The 18,577-nt window shown below is 49.9% G+C and overlaps 1 protein-coding gene across 1 annotated transcript in view; it reads left to right on the forward strand.

Moving 5' to 3' along the window:
- The first annotated feature begins 5,212 nt into the window (after positions 1 to 5,212).
- MEGF9 (multiple EGF like domains 9) overlaps positions 5,213 to 18,577 on the forward strand; it is a 61,957-nt gene continuing 48,592 nt past the window's right edge. The window contains exons 1-3 of the mRNA XM_061477118.1: positions 5,213 to 5,248; positions 8,011 to 8,073; positions 8,262 to 8,346. Of these exons, the coding sequence (XP_061333102.1) occupies positions 5,213 to 5,248; positions 8,011 to 8,073; positions 8,262 to 8,346 (184 nt within the window). The remainder of the gene's footprint in view (positions 5,249 to 8,010; positions 8,074 to 8,261; positions 8,347 to 18,577) is intronic.

Genomic DNA, 18,577 nt, shown 5'->3' on the forward strand with positions numbered 1-18,577 from the left:
CACCCTCCTCAAGGGCACTGTGTCATCCCCTTGTTCCCAGCACCATCTGGTCTCCCTTACATCTCCCAATACACCTTTTTTTTCCCCCTCCACACACAGGTATTTCCTATTGCTGCACCTTCTGCTGCTTCAGGCAGCACCCACCATGCAGACCCCGCACAGATTACAGCAGTCCCACGGTCTCTGCAGGCACTGCTTTGCCTCTGGCTGTATCCTGTGAACAATCCACTAATTGGTAATTAATTAGTTGCACATCTCTAACGCTCCCTTTCCAGGCTAACGGAGCATTTTACAAGCGTCAAGGAAGCACAGCTCCTTCCCCGGAGCCATTCAGCGCAACACCAAACACTGCTCAAATCACTGCAGTTTCGGGGCCTAAACCCTGATCCTCATGTGCACCATTCACAGCCCTGCACTACGGATTTCCTATGGCTTCTTGCAGCTTCCCTGCCGTCTTCATCCAATACGGACCCACATGCAGCCACATCTACTAGAAAATAGCAGTAACTCTTCCCTCCCCTGCTTTTTCTTACCCTATAAACCAATATAAACATCACATTCTCTTTGAGCCACAACTTCAGCATCAAACAACATGATTTAGCAATCTAAACACCAGGAGCCAACACAGTTTTCACACAGGCCAATGAAGACAGCAGCATGTCTCTACTCTGAGCTCCCTGCCTGCTGCAGAAGCCTCTCTCTGCTACCAGAGGGGAGAAGCAGGACCCCCACATCAGCAGCGATTGCCAGCAACAACAGTGGCATCCTGGCTGCAAACAACTCTTCCTCTGCAGCACTGCACTCCCTTGGCCCTCATAAATGGGGGGGGGGAACATTGCCTTGCCAAATCACGGCACATCATAATTAAGCAGTCAGAAAAACAACCCTCTTGCTGCTTTTCCCTATGGGATTTAAACTTGGGTTTCCACTTTGCTAACACCAGAAGCCTCACCCATGAAGGAAGGGGCAATATTAACTTCATAGAAGCTTGAGCTGCAGGCCCATCACAACCAAAGCAAAGCAGACCTGTTATCACACCCCCTTGGCTGGAGACAGCAGCCCCTGCATCACACACCCCTAACCACAACCATTCCCTGCACCACACTGAGCTCATTTCACCCCGGTCCCAAAGCCCTACCTGGAGCTGGAACAGCGAGGACATCCTTCACATGGCACGTACCTCGAGACAAAGAGCAGCCTGAGCCTGTGACTAAAGGATCTCCCTGAGACCCCTCCCAGCCAACACAGCCCTTTCCCATTACATTGATGAGGCCCCAGCTGAGGCCACTCCACTCATCAACAGCACTGCTGGGTGCAGGACATGGGGCACAAGTCTCTGTTGCATCCATTGACTGTTGCTGGAGCTGTTGCAGGAGCTTGCAGGTCACCATAGAATCATAGATCTTGAGCTGGAAGTGATCCATAAGGATCATCCAACTCCTTGCTCCTCATAGGGCTCCTTAACACTGAACCAAACATCAGCTTGAGGTCTGCAGGCTTAGGGGCTTTGGGGTGCAGCTGATGCTTTGTACTGGGATGGGGCCCAGTCTGTGCTGGGAGGGGGTCAGATGGGTTCCAGTCTGTGCTGGGAAGAGGCCAGGAGATCCAGTTTATACTGAAACGTGGGCCAGTCTGTACCGGGGCATGGGTAGGGGATCCAATTTGTCCCGTCCCCTTCAGGTCAGGGCAAACCCTCCCCAGAGTCATTTCATTGCATTTACACTGGTAAAGAAGCTTCCACAAATAAGCTTAGCAGAGATTCACAGGGTTCCTCCAATGCTCTTGTTCCTCTACCTCTATTTTTGAAGGGAACCAAACAGGAATCGGCCAGAGACTGGGGATCCTGAAGCAGGAACCTCTTCATACACATGCACGAAAGGCGAATGGGGCAGGAGACACCACCACTGCTTCCTGCCCCATTAGAAACCATTACCTCCAGCAGGCACCACAATGGGCTCAACCTACCTGCCAGTCTCTCCTCTTCCAAGCTGTTTGGGGGCTGACACAAGAGGCATCATCCGAAGCTCCCTGTCCCGAGATTCCCCTTTTCCTCCGGTTCCTGGCCTCGTCCCACCTTGCCCGCATCAAGCAGATGGTGCCTGAGCCTCGTGCTGGAAGTGCTGTTGGCCCAAATGAAGCGTAACGTGCCGAATTGTGCCTAACAAAGGGGTCCTCTGTTTGCCTTTCCCACGAGGGTTATTATAGCTGGCGTTTAGTTTGGACTGGGACCAAGACGTGCATTAGTGTTCCTCATCCTGCAGGGTTCTGTGTGCAGCTCCAGTGAGTGCAGGGGGCTTCCAGAGGGAAGCTTTTCCGGGGGTTGAAGTCTTCTTCCTATACATGGGCCCCTGTCTCTGAGCCTTGCTGCATGCTGGGGAGGGTCCAGAGCAGCCCTATACAAGCCCATCCTTGCCCAGTTTGCTGTGGGGCAGCAGTTAGAGCGAGGGGCAGGCTCAAGGTTCCACCCCACAGTCCCAGCTGGGCTGTGCAATAAGTCATTCTGGTTTCTCATATTGTGATAGCGATACTGAATTCCCTTCATAAAGGTTTCAGGATGTAATGAGAAAAGCAACAGGTTCCCACTGTGCTGGGCGGATGGATCTGAAATGATGAGATGTTCAATTCCCAGTGCATGGAGCTCCTGGAGGGACTTGTTTCTGCACTCCAGGTGACACATGTGCTGTCCCCAACCCTATATATGAGTTAATCTGAGGAAGATGCCACCTCCTCCCTGCAAACCTCACTAACACACCTCCTGACCAAGGTCTGAAAGCCCTTAAATTGCATTTTACAGCCTCAAAAGAAGCACCACCAGGATGCTTGGCAGCACCAATAGCTCACATGGGGTGACAGGAGCCCCGTGTCAGATGCCTCACCCTGTGCTCCATCTCTCTCCTATTAAGCAGTTTGCTCCCCACGTTTTCAGCACATCGTTTGCTGAACTGCGAACATCAAAGCATCTGCTGCCAGTGCCATGCTGTAATTAGGAAACAATACTATTAAACCTAATTCCCATCTCTGCTTTCTTTTCATCTCTCCTCCTCCTTGCTCCTCTGTTCTCTTCCCTTTGCAGTGTGTGGCCTTTGGAGTGCATGCTGATGAGCTGTTGTTTGGTCTAATCTGCAGCACTTCTTAATGGGGTTGTTCATGTGGGTTTTAACCACCTGCTCTCTGTTGGCTTCTCCCAGGTCCCTGCCACAAGGCTGGTCCGGTTCCTCTGCATCAGAGCCCATTGCAGAAGTGCTGGGGTTTGTGCTCATCTCTAATCCAGATGTTCATGGGCACAGGCTTCACAGCCTGTGTTGAGACTGCCCAAATTCACGTGCTGTGCTGTGAGGTGCAGAGAGGGACCAGTGCAGCTCCATGGGGTGTCTGCGCTGCCATGATTTTGGGGGTAAATCACTGCATATAAGCATCAAGGCCAGGTTGGACGGGGCTTGGAGCAAGCTGCTCTAGTGGAAGGTGTCCCTGCCCGTGGCAGGGGTTGGAACTGGATGAGCTTTAAGGTCCCTTCCAACCCAAACCATCCTATGATTCTGTGATAGTTTTGTACCCAGCTATATATCCTTCCCCACGGTTGTTTCCCACAGGAGCAGGGCCTGATTTGGCAGCAAACCCTATGATTTCTCCCATCCAAGACATCCAGCTGGCAACACTGGATGCTGCGTGCTCACTGTCACATTTTGCAAGGATTTTACCTTCAAATCATGCATCCTCCAGTCAATTTTCAAGCCTAAAGTGTGGGCACAACACCCACAGATGCAACTCCCTTTGTAAAATGGGTTGAGTGGGAAGAAGTAGATGGGAGTTGGGAAGGAATGGAGGTAAAGGAAGGGACAGGGAGAGTTGGGTGGCCCAAGGGCAGAGATGTCCCTGGAGCTGAGGTCTTGTGGAGTTACTGGGGTAGAGAAATGGAGTCTCCACTCTGCAAGACAAAGGATGACTTACACTTCTTTAATATATACTTTGAGCTTAATGGGTCACAGCAGGGCTGTAGGAGTTGAGTTCTATTTATACACGGCACTCCAGAGCATGCCAAGATGCCATTTCAACCCAAATTCAAAGGCAAAGCCCCTTTCCATGCTCTCTGGAGCATAACAGCAACACAGGGACGGAAACCAGCTACAAGTTACTGCTGGGGAAGCAGCTGGAATCAGACAGAACACATCTGGGGTGTGAGAGCACCGTTCCCCTCCGGTCAATGGCCAGATGTTTGGATGGGTCAGACTGACTCCTTCCTGGGAGCAGAGCTCTCTCTGCACAGCAGATGGTTTAGGTTATGTTTAGAAAGTTCTCTCTCATTTTAGTATCATTTCAGTGTAGGAATAGAAGGAAAGATCTAGAAGCTGAGGTTACTTTCAAAGAGGCAGTTAGTAGTAAGTAAAAAAATAACAGAAGTGCATTGAAGACATTTGTACCATGTAAGGTGAGACATTTCCTACCTAACCTTCTCCTTTTGTCGAGCACTGTGTTTTCGGCTGGATGAGAGCCTCTGTCTCCATACCATGTGCCATCAGCTCGGAGCCAGGTACTAGAAGAGCTGCAGACAGTAATTTGCCAAGCACAATGCTGCCTTTAAACCTAGTAGCTTGCAGACAATAATACTCTTTAACATGCTAATAGATAGTATTGTTCTTCAGATGTCTGACATTTATAGCAATACAATATCAGCATGCCAGGAATAGGCGCAACTTCCTAAGGCAAGTGCTGGGGAAGTAAAGGGATGGAACGGGAATCAATATATGAGATTTGTGACTGAATTTCACTTTAGGTTTCCTTCAATTGCTGCTGCTTCCTTCCTATATTTCAGAACTGATGAGGTCCCTGAAAGGTAATTCACTAAAAAAAAACAAACCCAAACAAAAACCCAGCATAAATATAGCAGCAAACATTGCTGGGCTGTAAATCAGCATCATCCACTGGGAAGCTTTGCTGGCTGGTATCCAAATGACAAATCAGAGCCAGGCCTTAGTGGCCCTGTTTAGTATCAGAGAGGCGATAGGCAGGAATGTCTGCCTGGAGATGTTTGCTTGGAATAGATGAATTATTAATCAACTTATTGTTATTTATTATTGTTCTTAAACAGCCTGCCTCCCTGAGCGTGTTAAAATGGATTTCAGGCTTTCCTTATTATGCCTAACAAGCATTTGTGCCCAGATGTGTAGAGAGGCGATGTTACTATAAGGAATGGTACCTAAATCCCCCATGCAAGATGCACAAAGGGGAATCTGTGGATATGGGGCAGCAGGTAAGGATTAGAAACCTCATTTCTGTGTGTATCCCTGCCCACCAGAGGATGCTGCTTGTTTCCTTGAGTCAAGCATCTTTCCAATGGCCACCCAACCTGTAATACTGTTGGAAAACCTGCAAGGAGAAGGCATGCAGCAGCTCTAAAGGGGAAGCCACAAGGTGAGATGGATGCTGAGGTAGAAGGCAGACAGCAGAGCTGGTGTTTGACCCCCAAATCCATGAGACTCCTTCCATAGATCATGTCCTCCCATGCATCCAAACCACATTCCCAATGAAGACGGGGCCTTGAGGAATAGCAAGCCTTACAGTTTTGATGCTAGCTCTTGGCTGGGATGGGAGCAGAACTGTTGCCATGATGTCTACTGAACAAATATGTGCTACTGCTGCTCTTGCTTGTCTTTACAGTTTGGAGGAGATGCAGATGGCCCTTTAAAAGATGCAGGCAGTAAGGCCTGCAACTTCTCCAGAGTGGTTTTATTCTCCCCCTCTTTTTCCAAGCTACTTGGCTCCCTACAGTAATTAATATTATCTAATGGGGTGAAAAGCAAAGCCAAGCCTTCATATTTGAGATTATTCACACAAACAGAAATGTAAACAGCTGTCCGAGTGAGACGGAAGAGATGGGCTCTGAGACAGGACCCCGCAGGAATGAGCAGCCTGGAGCCATAACAAAAGCCTGCACTGGGATATTTGATGCCTGCTGGATACAAATAGGAGATGCTGTGCAGCATCCTCATCAATGAGGCCACCAGCAGCCCCAGGGTCTCCATCCAGGGGTATAACTCTGGAGCATCTCAGCTCCCATAGAACTTGCTCCTCTCCACTGCTGTGATTTATCTCCCTGCCCATCTGTATGGTTTGCTCTAGCTCAAGGACTCATGTGAGCCCAAGGAGAAGGGTATCCCAACCTAAACTGCAGCCCTTTAGTTTCAGATCTATTCCTAGATAATGGAGAATGGGATCACAAAGGAGGGTGATTTCAGAAAACATGAAGAGAATGAGAGGGGCAGATCATTAGCTTGGCTCCATGAGGGCAAGTGGCTCTGGTCAAAGACAGCCCTAAGAGAGGCCCCAGTAGCATGGAATAGCTCTGTAATGAACTGGGCTGCAAGCTGATGCATTGTACCGTTTTGGAGGAGGCATTAGCTTTGAAACCAAGCAGATAACCTCAAGAGGAGTTAATGAAGCATTTCCCTTTGTGTTCCCCTGCCTTTCTCCCTTCACTTGCCCTGCAGGCACAGGATCCCTCTCCTGCAGCTCTGTGTTATTTATCCTGGCTTTGCTTAGATCTCCAAACGGGGCTTTTCCTCCTATGGTGTTTATAAAGACTGGGTTGTTTTTTCAAGAGATTGAACAACAAAAGTTTCTGCTGCGGATGCTGAGGGAAAGCTTGTGGAGCTGCTTGGCTGGTGCCTGTGTCCTGCAGGGAATGGGGATAGGAGCAGCGGGGTGGGAGCAGATGGGGAAGGCAGAGGAGGAGAAGGTGACCACAGGGAGACCACTCCAAAGGAGCTGGGAAACAGCACGGAACAGCATGTGATCCTGCCCATTGCAGAGGAGCATGGACAAGGGAGTGATGGAAACACTGACAGCTAAAGGGGGAGGTTGGATTTGCTCACAAACGTGTGGCTCTGGGTAGAGCACTACAAGGGGGTCAAAGGAGGCTGTACTGCAGAAAGGGGGGATTTCTCTTTGGCTCTGTGGGTTTGAGAAGGATGTTGCTGGGTTTTGGGCAGTGAACATCTGTGCTTACGGCACACCAAGGAGCCTCAGACGCAGGGGAATGGCAGAGCCCTGTGTTTGCATTAAGCAGAGAGACAAAGACGTGGTATTAAGAAGAGAAAGATCCACGTTACTCCTTCCCTTTGGGATGGCTCAGCCACCACCAACTCAGAGGCTTGAGTCCCTCAGCCACTTGAATGCAATAATCAAATAGCTCATTAGTAATCTTGTACTCAGGGTGTTCAGTAACAAGGCTCCTATAGAAGCCGGGGCTATTGCTCTTGCTTTAGACACACGGCAATAATAATAATAGTGAGCTTAATAATAGCAGTGGGAAAGTCTTGGGAATACCAGCCACACACTTTTTACTGCATGCAGGTTTTGCAGTTAATGATCTTGACGTGAGTTTTGGCTGGAAAAGGGGGCGAATCCTACCCCCCATGTACATTCATAGCTCTTTGGAAATGGCATCTCCTTCTCTCCCCCCAGCCTGGCTCACTGTGTGGTTGGGCATCCAGATTAAATGAGTTTCTGAAGTCTCAGAGGAAATTTGGGAAGAATCCACGTTTTAGGAGGTTTTGCTTCAAGCACAAGGCATTGGAGATGTTTTATGATGAGAAAATCACTTCTGAGCCAGCATCTCCTCTTCAGGTGAAGAGATGATGGTGACTCTTGTACTGCCACCCACCCAAGGCCTTGGTGCCCCATAAGATCTGGTGAACAAAATAGCTCACATGGCCTGTGCTGATTCTCACAAGGGTGAACTTCATCATATCTCAGCCTCCTCATGGTGAAGTCTTGGTAGCAGAGCCAGAGGATTTCAACACAGTGCTCTGCTGGCTGTATTCCGTATCCATTCACCTTCAGTGTTGTCTGCTATGGACAGAGCAGTTGGGTATCTGAGAGCTGGCAAGGGCTCTTCTTCCAGCTGGGAGGAACATTGGAAAGTTTCAACATTCCCTGTAAAAGTGAGGCTGGAAAAACGAATTTGTGCTTGGCCAAACAGGTTTTAATAAATGAAAACTTTTTTGTTTCCAGGAGGGTTCATTTTCTGTTCTAAAATCAGAGGTGAAAAGCGGCTTCAAAATGGGAAAACTCAAGGTAAGTCATTCCACGAGTCTGGGAAGAGGAAGTTGTGTTTCTCTTTCTGTCCCTGACACGATGCTCCTGTGAAATGACCACGATCTTTCGGCGTTCTTGTTTTGACACTCTTGCGTTGACGACTGTGTTGAAGTGATTTTTCCCAGCTCTCACCCCCGTTTAAATCAGTCCCATCTCTGCTGTTGCAGGCGGTACAGGCGAGACGCTGTGGGCACCATCACCATGGATATTCCTTGCATAGACACGATGGTGCCAACAGAGAAGCTGTGCATGGTAGGGAACGCACTTTATGTAACTTCCTGGCTGGGGAGTGTTTCCCAGGTTGATGTTAGAGTCACTGAGCAGATCTCCTGGCTGCACAAGGCTGGGGACTGGAAGCTCAGATCCAGCTTAGTGCAGCCAAAATATGGGTCTGATCCTTAAAACCACTCCATTACTCCACAAGTTATAGATGGGGCCCCCCGGTTGCTCTCTATCACCCATGAGGCAAGTTCGTCCCAATCTCATTGAGGACCCTGCATGTGCTGAGGGGCTCTCCCAGCGCCTCCATGGGCTTTCCATGTCTCTGACTTCAACCTCTAGCTCGGCGTGCAGCCCTACACAGCATCCTTCCCTGCTTGCTCATAGCTGTGGTGTGAGTAATCTGCCCCGATGCTCCCTAGCTCATCATGGAGCCTCTTGTGCCAACAAGAACAGGGTCAGGAATTGCTGCTGCCTTCACAGCTCCAGCTTGATTGCTCCCTGTTGGGTTCAGGCCTGAAGTGAGCCAGGATGTGGCCTTTCTTCTCCCTGGGGAACAGCAGCATTTTGTGGATACTGCTCCAGCAAGTGGGTTTGGAAGAAAAAGGGAGTGGAATAACCCTCTTGTAGCACAGAGTGCGATGGGGCAATCACGACACTTTCTAGGGCAATGTCTATGTGAACTGCTGTGCTTTCTCTCTGTATCACAAGCTCTAATCAAACTAAATTTACACATGGAAACTATTTAGCTGGTAGATCCTGATCATTCCCCTGAGTCCATGTCTGTGTCCTTGGGGAAGAGCTCACCCCAGGGATGCAGCAGGGCCGATACCACCTGCAGGCACTGGAGATCTCATGGGGGCAGGTGTTAGGGAAATGTTACCACTAAGAGAGTTGACAAATAAAACCTCAGGATGTGCTCATAAAGCTGGGAAGTCTCCCATCTCCTTCTGTTTTGGAGATCAGGAAGCAAAGCATGGAGGAACATTGCTGGTCTAGAGAATGGCCTCTCCTTTAGAACCCAATGTTGGATGCTCTGGATGGAGGGGAGAACATCTGAGCTGAACCAGCTCACTTCATGCCTGGTGAAACACCTGAACAAGCCACCCTTGGCTGCCTCTGGGGCTTGGGAAGGCAGCCTTTGAATTCAACACCCTTCTGCTGCCCTAAAACCAACAAGGGCCTTGTTCACTTCTGGGCAGCTGAATTTCCGCCTGTGTAAATCCAGCCCCCATCCACCCTGACACGAGGCACCACCAGTGCTGTTATTCCACTAAATCGGAGCAAAATGGCTCTCTTTTGTTCCCCTTTTCATGAACCCTGCGTGGTTAATCGCAGACTTGAGCCTGCAGGTGGGAAGCGGGTTGTGCTCCCAGGACAGCGTGTTTCCTCCAGTGGCCGTGCCACTTTTCACCTTTCTCTTCATGCCTTAAGTACACATTTCTCTGAGGTGATGGACACAAGGAAATACGTTACCAAGGCAATGGAAAAAACAGGCTCCAAATTACATAGTTCTTCTCCAGCAGGACTTGGAAGAGACAGGGGGAGTCAAAAGCAGAAGTTACTATTGAATTCATGAGCTGCATGAGGCTGGTGTGGAGCTTTGTGTACCCCCACTGCTAACTTTGGCAATAATCATTCCCTATGTGGGCATTTTGCTCTCTTCTGCATTACTGGATGGTTTTTGTGGGCACAATCCCAGCGGGATGCTCTGCACAGCATCCCTTCTGCCCCACGTATTGGTTTGAGGCTGTGCACTGGGGAGCCCAGCAGCAGACCCGCAGCTCCTGGCACTGCTGTTCAATGGGGTGACACCAGCAGAGCACTGGGGACAAGGGCGATGTCTGGAGCACGCCTGCTCTGTGTTCCACTGCCTTTGACTTCTGAACATGGCACCTATAGGAACCAGGAGTGGGAATGCTAACTGAGCCCTTATCCTGCCTGCTGTCCAGACACCTTCTCTTGGACCAGGGATGTAATTGCCACCCCTTGAGCCCTCAGCAGGAGCCAGGCACCATTACCCGGTCATGCCCCACAAACAGGACTGTCCCTCTGTCTGGAGACTGCTGTCACATCCTGCTCAGAGCCCCATTCCCCCCCATAACACAATGCTTTCAGTGAGAGCACATGGCTGCAGGCAGGAGGCAGATGTTGCACAGCTGTGCGCTGCGTGGAGCAACACTGACATGCAGCGGTCGGCTGCTGCCATCCCTCCCTGCCTCCCCCTGCCCATCCCACGGGCCATCCACATCAGAGGGATGGACACAGGCCAAGCCTAGCATCGCTTCCCAAGATTTTTAGCTGTTTCCCAGGGGGAAAGAGCATCCTAGTAATCTTCCTCACACAAAGTGGTGTTTGCCACACAGAAATCACCTGCTGGTCAAAGAGGAGGGAATTGGCAGCATCAATCCAGCAAGAAGCATTTGTTTTCCAGCGTGTTACTTATATGTCTTTAAAGTTGTCCCATGATGCCATTATAAGTGACTTGCAGCCCACAGGATGCTGATGGACAGCTATTCCCAGATGGAAAAGTGTGTGTATATGCTATAGCTGCAACTGGGAAAGGAAATGAATGTGAGAAGGGTTGAAGATGTTTCAGTTCCCAGAAGCTATGGGTGTTATGAGAGCTTGGCCACACCACGGCCTGCCAAAAACCAATCCCTTTTATCAGTGCTGGTTTGTTTTGAAACCTGGGCAGGGAAATGGGATAAGGTTGGGGCTATGCTGCCACTGTGCTGCCAAGCACATGTTCAAGGTAACGTCAGCTCATGTGGTACCTGGATATGACCCAGGCTGTGGCCAGGTGCCTCAGTCGTCTGCACTGGGGTCTTTAGACTTGAACGCAGGCATGGATGGATATATGGATGGATATATGGATGGATGGATGGATGGATGGATGGATGGATGGATGGATGGATGGATGGATGGAAGGATGGGTGGATGGATGGATGGATGGATGGAAGGATGGGTGGATGGATGGATGGATGGATGGATGGATGGATGGATGGATGGAATGATGGATGGAAGGATGGGTGGATGGATGGATGGATGGATGGATGGATGGAATGATGAATGGATGGATGGATGGAATGATGGATGGATGGATGGATGGATGATGGATGGATGGATGGATGGATGGAAGGATGGATGGATGATGGATGGATGGATGGATGGATGGATGGATGGATGGAATGATGGATGGATGGATGGATGGAAGGATGGGTGGATGGATGGATGGATGGAAGGATGGGTGGAGGGATGGATGGAATGATGGATGGATGGATGGATGCTGCCACCCTTGAGCACCAAAAGCCAAGGAGCAGTGATGACCGGGAATGGGAGAAAAGAAACAACAAGGAAATTGTAATATCTGATGCAAGAAAGAAATCCCCCTTTTGCCAGGTCAACATTTAGCAGACCATGCACTTACAGTAAAAGACCAGCAGATGCTGTTATAGCTGAATACATGTGAAATCAGAGCAGTTCAGTGAGGAACACTTAGGAAGGAAGACAAGTCTTAGAAGAGAGTCTGCTTTAAGCTGTTTTGGCTCTGTATAAGAATTCAAAGAGGGTTGCGTGATTCTTTAGCCAGAAGACTGAATGAGATTCTTGGATGCATGAGAAGGGAAATAGTGAGAAGGAGCTGGGAGAGGATTTTACCTTGTTATGGGACTGGGGAGACTGACTTGGGAATTCTGCATCCAGTTCAGGTGTCTGCATTTAAGAGAGGGTGATGGAGAGTGCTGAAAAGAGCTACAAAAAATGATTGAAGAACTGGAGAAACATCCTGAGAGAGGGAGAACTGGAAGCCCTCCATCTGTTTGCATTATTAAGAAGAGAGGTTGAGAGGTGGCTTGATGACAGTATATGAATGCCTTCACAGGGAGGAAAGAGCAGGCATCACAATTTCTGTAGTCTAGCAGGGAAGGGTGAAACACAAACGGATGGCTGGAAGCAAGAGCCAGATGAAGTTAAACTGGGAATTAATCATCTCCAGTGTTTAAAAAGCCCCATCAGGACCAATATTTTGGAACAAAACCATAGGAAAATGCTGGTTTTCTTCATTCTCAGTGTTCTGAAATAAAGACCGGGGTCTTTTCTGAAAGACCTGGGCTAGCCAAGGCACAAGCTAGCACGTAATGGCTTAATGCGGAGACCACTGGGTTAAAGTGATTGCATGGACACGCTCAGCATTGCAGTGGGATCCAAAAGGATGCATCAGCACATCGGTTTGGGCTTATCCACCAGGCTTCTGAGCAGGGCTAGTGAAGAATGTTAACAGGGAGCGAGGATGTAGTCAAGAAAAGAAAGAGGGGAAAAATCCATCATGGGGTTTTATTTTGCTTATTGGCTTTTAATAAAAGAAGGAATAAATCAGAGACCGGGAGCCTCGACACCGAGGTCTGAGTAATGTTGGTGTATGGCTGGACAGAATAACCCCATGTGAGTGGACAAATAGCTGTCCTGATTGAACGAAGTCAGGTTCAGAAGGGGTTTTGCAGCCCTGGGGTAAAATGTACTGGTGATGACAGCCCGGAGGCCCTTCCGAGTGGAAGCACCAGGTCTGCCTTTCAGAGGGTGGGATTTTCCCTACCCTGGGCTCACATCTGGTCTTTTGTTCTGGACAATGGGAAGGCCCCTTCCTCTGCTCCCGCTGCTGTGCCTGGCGCTGTTCCCACCGGCTCAGCCGATCCCGCTGCCTGCTCTAGGCTCCTTCCATCCACCTGCTTGCCTGCATCTCTGCTCCTAGAGGCTGAGGGCAGCTGGGTGTGGTTGGATTTGGGATGTGGTGGTGGCTGGTTGTGGCTTCTCCTCACAGTGATGAAGCTCAGCCCCAAGCATTGATGGAGAAGCAGAAGTAAGAGGTCTTGCTTTGCCGGCTGATGGATTGTCCAGGGTTAGAGCTGAAACAGGCCCTAAATGTCCCATCTGCACCTCTGTGAATATCAAGGGCCTTCTGTCCTGCATTCAGCCCAAGACTTCCCTAGGTCATGCAAGTGATGCAGGGCTTGGCAGCTGAAATGGTCAAACGCTGACAGCATCTCATCCCAAATGCTGTGCCGAGCTGGGCTTTGGTCCAGCCTGATCCCAACTCCAGCTGCATCCCCGCTCCTGGTGTGATGCTGCAGCATCGGTCCCCAGCCTTGTTGGAGCCTCTTGGGGATGCATTAAAAGAAACACTACTAAATCAAACCAAAACTGGCCTTGAGTGGTTTGGGACAGAGCTTGGGATGTGGGGAGAGCATCTGGCTCGTGTGACCAGTCCCTTGCATTAGGTAATGTGGGAACAGCAGTTTAATTTGGACAGCCCCCCCATCCCTTATCCCCTCCTGCCCCATATCTCAGGCAATAATACGCTTTCAATATCCAGTGTGAAAAACCCCAAGCCATGGAGTGAAAGGCATACATATGTCTGTGGCAGAAAGCAAGAGAGACTGAGAGTGTTACTAGTGCTTTAGGGCGGGTAAGAGCAGGAGATTTGCTGAAGGCATTGGGAAGAAAAGCCCTTTTTCAAAGGAATTGTATAATCCCTAATAGCTCAGTGTCTCACGCTCAAGGACTTGCCTTCACGATCAGCTGTTGAACAATGAGAGGATTTGCTGCTCTGTTCTGTGGATGTGCACTACAGAACCCTTCCCACACTGCTTTTCTAAGTGTTATTTAAAGGGATGCTCCTCTTCTCCTACCCAGCATCAGGGTTGTCTGTGCCCCACATGCATGGAAATAAAAGGGGAGCAGAAAGTACCTGCCGTGGAGGGGTGCCCCTTGGAGTCTAATGCAGCATCCCCATAGCCAGGGACTGGGGAGAGGGCTCCAGGATGATGCTGAGGGCTGCATTGGACAGGAAACATCCAGAGGCTTATTTCAGGCTGTGTCAAGGGCCAAAAAACCCCTCTGGATATGAGACAAGGTGTGTGTGGTGGAGAGAGAATTAGTTGGGGTGTCAACATGGACACTGTGTGTATCTGGTGTGGGAAAACGTGTGTGTGGATGCCTGGGATGGGATAAGATAGGAAGGAGACTGGGTGTATGAGAGAGGGGAGGTGGGATGGGGTGGCCACACATGTGTACATGTATGATATGTGTGTGCAAGAGGGGAGTGGGAAGGACAATCTACATGTGGGAGCCTGGAGCTCAGCTCCAGCTCTTCTGTCAGGGGAAGGTTAGAAAGGGTTTCAGCAGCAGTGATTTTTATTGGCGAGCACAGATTTGCTGAAATCAAACCATTTTTGTGGGAACACGTAGGAAATTATTGACGGGGAGAAAAATCTGAGCCATTCATTTTGACCTCCAGAGAATAATCTTTTTCCCAAAGCGTTTCATTGCAACAAATTGCTCGGTTTAGTTTTGACATTACCACTCAGATGAATTTCATTCCAACCCTCCACATGTGCGAGCTGCCGGCTCCTGGGCTGCACTCAGCAGGGTGCTCGCAATGCAGCACTTGAGCTACACTGAAACACCCTCCTTTGTTTAACAGGGCAAATGCAACCCTTCCCGATCAATAGGAGTTTGGGATGGACAATAGGATTTGGAGATGAAAACACATTTGAAAGTGCCACAATAGCCCATGGAAGAAGAAATTGTAGTCTCTGAACGATCTGAGTCAGCAGCATGGAGCATGTCCCTTTCCTACTCAGCCCTTTTGGTCCAACCTCTGGGACAGGCAATAATAACAAATGCACTAGGCAATTTATTCAGACTTTCACATTTGTAGGACCTTTTTGACTCAGAGAAGAGCTTAGTTTTATATTTGTATGACCTTGACGTGCTTAAAGTTGAGCCGCTCTTTAAGCGTTTGCAGAACTGGGGCCTATTATCGGTGCGTATACCACCACCGTGTCCTGCTCCCTGCTTCCTACATTCCCCCCCCCCGCTTAACAGGGAGGTTTGGCTGCTGATTGCATTTATTTGCAGTGATGACAGACCTGTGCTAACACTGGGTGTGTTTATGCTCGTGGTAGGAGTGGTGGTAGCTGTGGCACAAAGTGTGTTGCAGCCCCATTGGCAAAGGATGTGACTTTTGCTGCTGTCTGGAAGTTGCAAGAAAGATGCTGGATGTTGCTATTCCATCACTGTGGTTGCTATCTGCAAATCATACAGGTGTGTGAGCCCATGGAGGCTGCCGGGGGCTCATGGCTGGGGCTAAGGGATCCCCATTCCCTTCCTAAGAGGGTTTGCAGGAAGCAGGAGGGAGGGATGCTCAGGACTGCAGTGATGGGGCTATGATGGCCCATGACCAGATCAGTCAGCCAAAGGCACTTTTAAAGCAATGTCAGTGTTTCAGAGGCACATACAAGGGTAAATTCCCCAAGAGCACAGAGTGCGAAGCAACTGGACCCCAAGGAAAGAGGAGTTTGTCACCTCGCAGAGGCTCGGGGATGCTGCGGATGCTCTTCCTGCCCATCATGGTGGGGTCCTGGCTGCGCCCACCAAGCCCCACCACCGGCAGCCATGCATATGCCTGCACAGAGATGAGTCTCCAGGCTCCATTTTTAATTCACTTGCTTTCATTTATATTCAAATCAGAGGATAAATGTAGGCAATGCGTGCGCTCCAGCTAAGGCAAGGCTGCTGCTTCAGAGCAACCACATAGAAGGTGCTTTATGCTTAAAATACATGGAGAAAGATGGAAATGCAGAGCTCTGTACTCTAAATGCTGTCTTCATGTTGCCAACATTGGCCTGGTCGTGAAAACAGGAAGATTTAGGAGAATTATTTGCACCCCAACACACGTTGCTGCTTACCTGGTTCCGGCAACGAAAATAAAGCCATTACTTCTGCTTCACGCTTGTGTTTTAAGTCAGTTCCTGCACCTCATGCCTGGGTCTGTAGAGGTGCTCCTGGGGATCTTGACTCTCAAACGCTCTTTATTTGATGATTTAAATGAATTATAAATATGCATGTGGAATAATGAAAACAGTCACTGAGGAGTTTCAAGTGATGCCTAAAGAATATCTTGATCGCCCTTAAATCAGGGCAGCACTTGACAGGGCTCTACAAAGGGAATGGAGGGCACATTCCTCAGGGGCAAGTCCTGCAAAGACCCATTGGGTCAGGCTCTGAAATGAAGTTCCCAGCATCGTGTGCAGCTCAGACTCGCATTTAGAGCACAATTGTGTCCTAAAAGGTGATCCTGATGTGCTTAAAACCGACAGTGCCCTTTTGCAGCGTGCTTTTAAGCAGCTGTATGTGAGCACCTACATGCACTGGCCAGGCTGTGCTGTACCTTTGCTCCTCGTCCCCTGAGGCAGATTTGTGCATCCCCATCATTTCCAGGCTCTGCCTACCCCAGAGCACATGGGGATGTCAGCAGCCACCTAATACAGGTTGACTTAATGGGAGTTGCTGCTGGGCGCTTTGAAAATGAAATCTGTGGAGCAGATTCATTACTCCTGCATTAATGATAATTAAAACCCCCTAAATTTTCCTATGGTGACTTATGCTGGGTGTCGGAATTAACATCTCATTGAATTATCAAAGCTTTCAAGCAGTGGGTGGTTGGAGAGAGCGGCTTGGGGTTTGCAAATAGGTCAGAGAAAGAGCTGGCTGCTAAATATCGGATGGCAACTTTCCACTGGGGAGGAAAATCTTGCTGATGCGATGGAATGGGAACAATTCAGCATGTGGGGATGTCGGTACCTTTAAAACCTATGCAAAAAGCAGGCATGAGGCTGGGCTGCCTGCTCACAACCTGGGCTTTGCATCAGTCCTTCCCCAGGGATCCGTCCCGCTCAGACGTGCGTTTCTCACCTTCTCATTGCAGAACGAAAGCACAAACAGAAAGGAAGAACGAACCTTTTGGTGGCACGGTGCCAGCCCAGGTCTGCTCTGTGCCCTTGGCATCCCCAAATGAATGTCCCTGAAAGCAGCCAAAGGCTTTTTGGGAGCTTCTTTATCTGGGGTGCAGCCGGGGATGGTTTGGGGCCGGGGACGAGGAGCTCTTGCATCTCTACTTGACATCAACAGGGGGAGCGGTGAGTCCTGCTGAAGCCGTCCCTGTGCAGGGCCTGGGAAGTGCCCGCATCCTCCAGCCCGTTCCTCCAGCATCTTCCATGGCCATTCCACAGCCTTTCCCACAGCTCTGGGGGCTGGTGGTGGCTTCCATCAGTGTTAGAATTCACCTTGGGGTTTCCACCCCTGTCGCCACCAGGATGTGGAGTTACCGTGAAGGCTCCGGGCTGTGTGACCACCTACACAGCAGAAACAGTTTCAGTTTTGCAGCTCTTTATAATGATCCTCATGATAAGGCAGCACTGAAATCACCGAGCTGGGCAGAAGGAGGCTCTGGTTTTGCATGTGATACCCCATCCAAGGGGTGGCTGGAGGTGGAGGATGGATGGAGGAGGGTCCATCCTTTGGCTGCTGGGGCTGTGTAGCTTCCATTTAAAACTAAGGAATCTCTCTGCTCCAGGCAACTCTTCCCTTAACAATCATTCCCCTGCTTGGCTTCTCCCTTCCCGTTCCCATAGACAATAACCTCGTGTGAATCGCTGGAGGAGAGGCTTGATCGGCAAACCATCTTCCCTCTGTGCCAGCTGGATTCCCCCGATCAGAGGGATTCTTCACTCCCCATGGGAAGCGACAGGCTGACAATGATCATGAAAAGCAGATCTCGGAAGGATTTGTCTCCATGGGGGAAATGGCACAGCTTAACTGCTGGGGAATAATAAATGTATTCTTATGCAGGAATAAAGTCCCGTTTATTTCTGAGAAGGGGATGGGTGTGTGGGAAGAGCAGTGAGTTACTGCAGATTAATCAGCCCACAGCAGCTATGCCCTTGCAGGCAACCCCTAAATATTGTGCTAGAGAAGGACTCGCAGCCCAGACCATGCAGTGGGTGATGGTGGGACTGTCTAATGCTGAAGAGACACTTGTCAGCAGATGATGTCAATGAGAGGTGATGCAGACGCTCATTGCCACACACACCTCTGGGCAGGGACGGGCAGCGCAGAGCCACCATGCCCACAGTGCCCTGCACCATCCTGCCCTGCACCATCCCACAGCGGGATGCATGGGGATGGCAGCTGCCCGTAGGGCTCCGTGATGCTCGGCACACCTCAGCATGTAGCCACGTGCCTTTGTGTTGATCAGAGTAGTGTTTACCATGCTGCCTGCATCCTCCTCCAACGCACATGAACCAGCCATCACCCAGGTGGGTACCATGAAGAACTGATGTATTTGTCACTGTGCTGCCCAGCCGGGATGGGGGGGGGATTTGGCCGCGGTCACTCCCTGTGCCCATGCCCAGCAGGACCAGCC

The sequence above is a fragment of the Pezoporus flaviventris genome, unplaced genomic scaffold, assembly GCF_033815535.1.
Source record: "Pezoporus flaviventris isolate CSIRO_AGI_PZ_B2104156 unplaced genomic scaffold, CSIRO_AGI_Pfla_v1 ptg000097l, whole genome shotgun sequence".
NCBI classification, from domain to species: domain Eukaryota; kingdom Metazoa; phylum Chordata; class Aves; order Psittaciformes; family Psittacidae; genus Pezoporus; species Pezoporus flaviventris.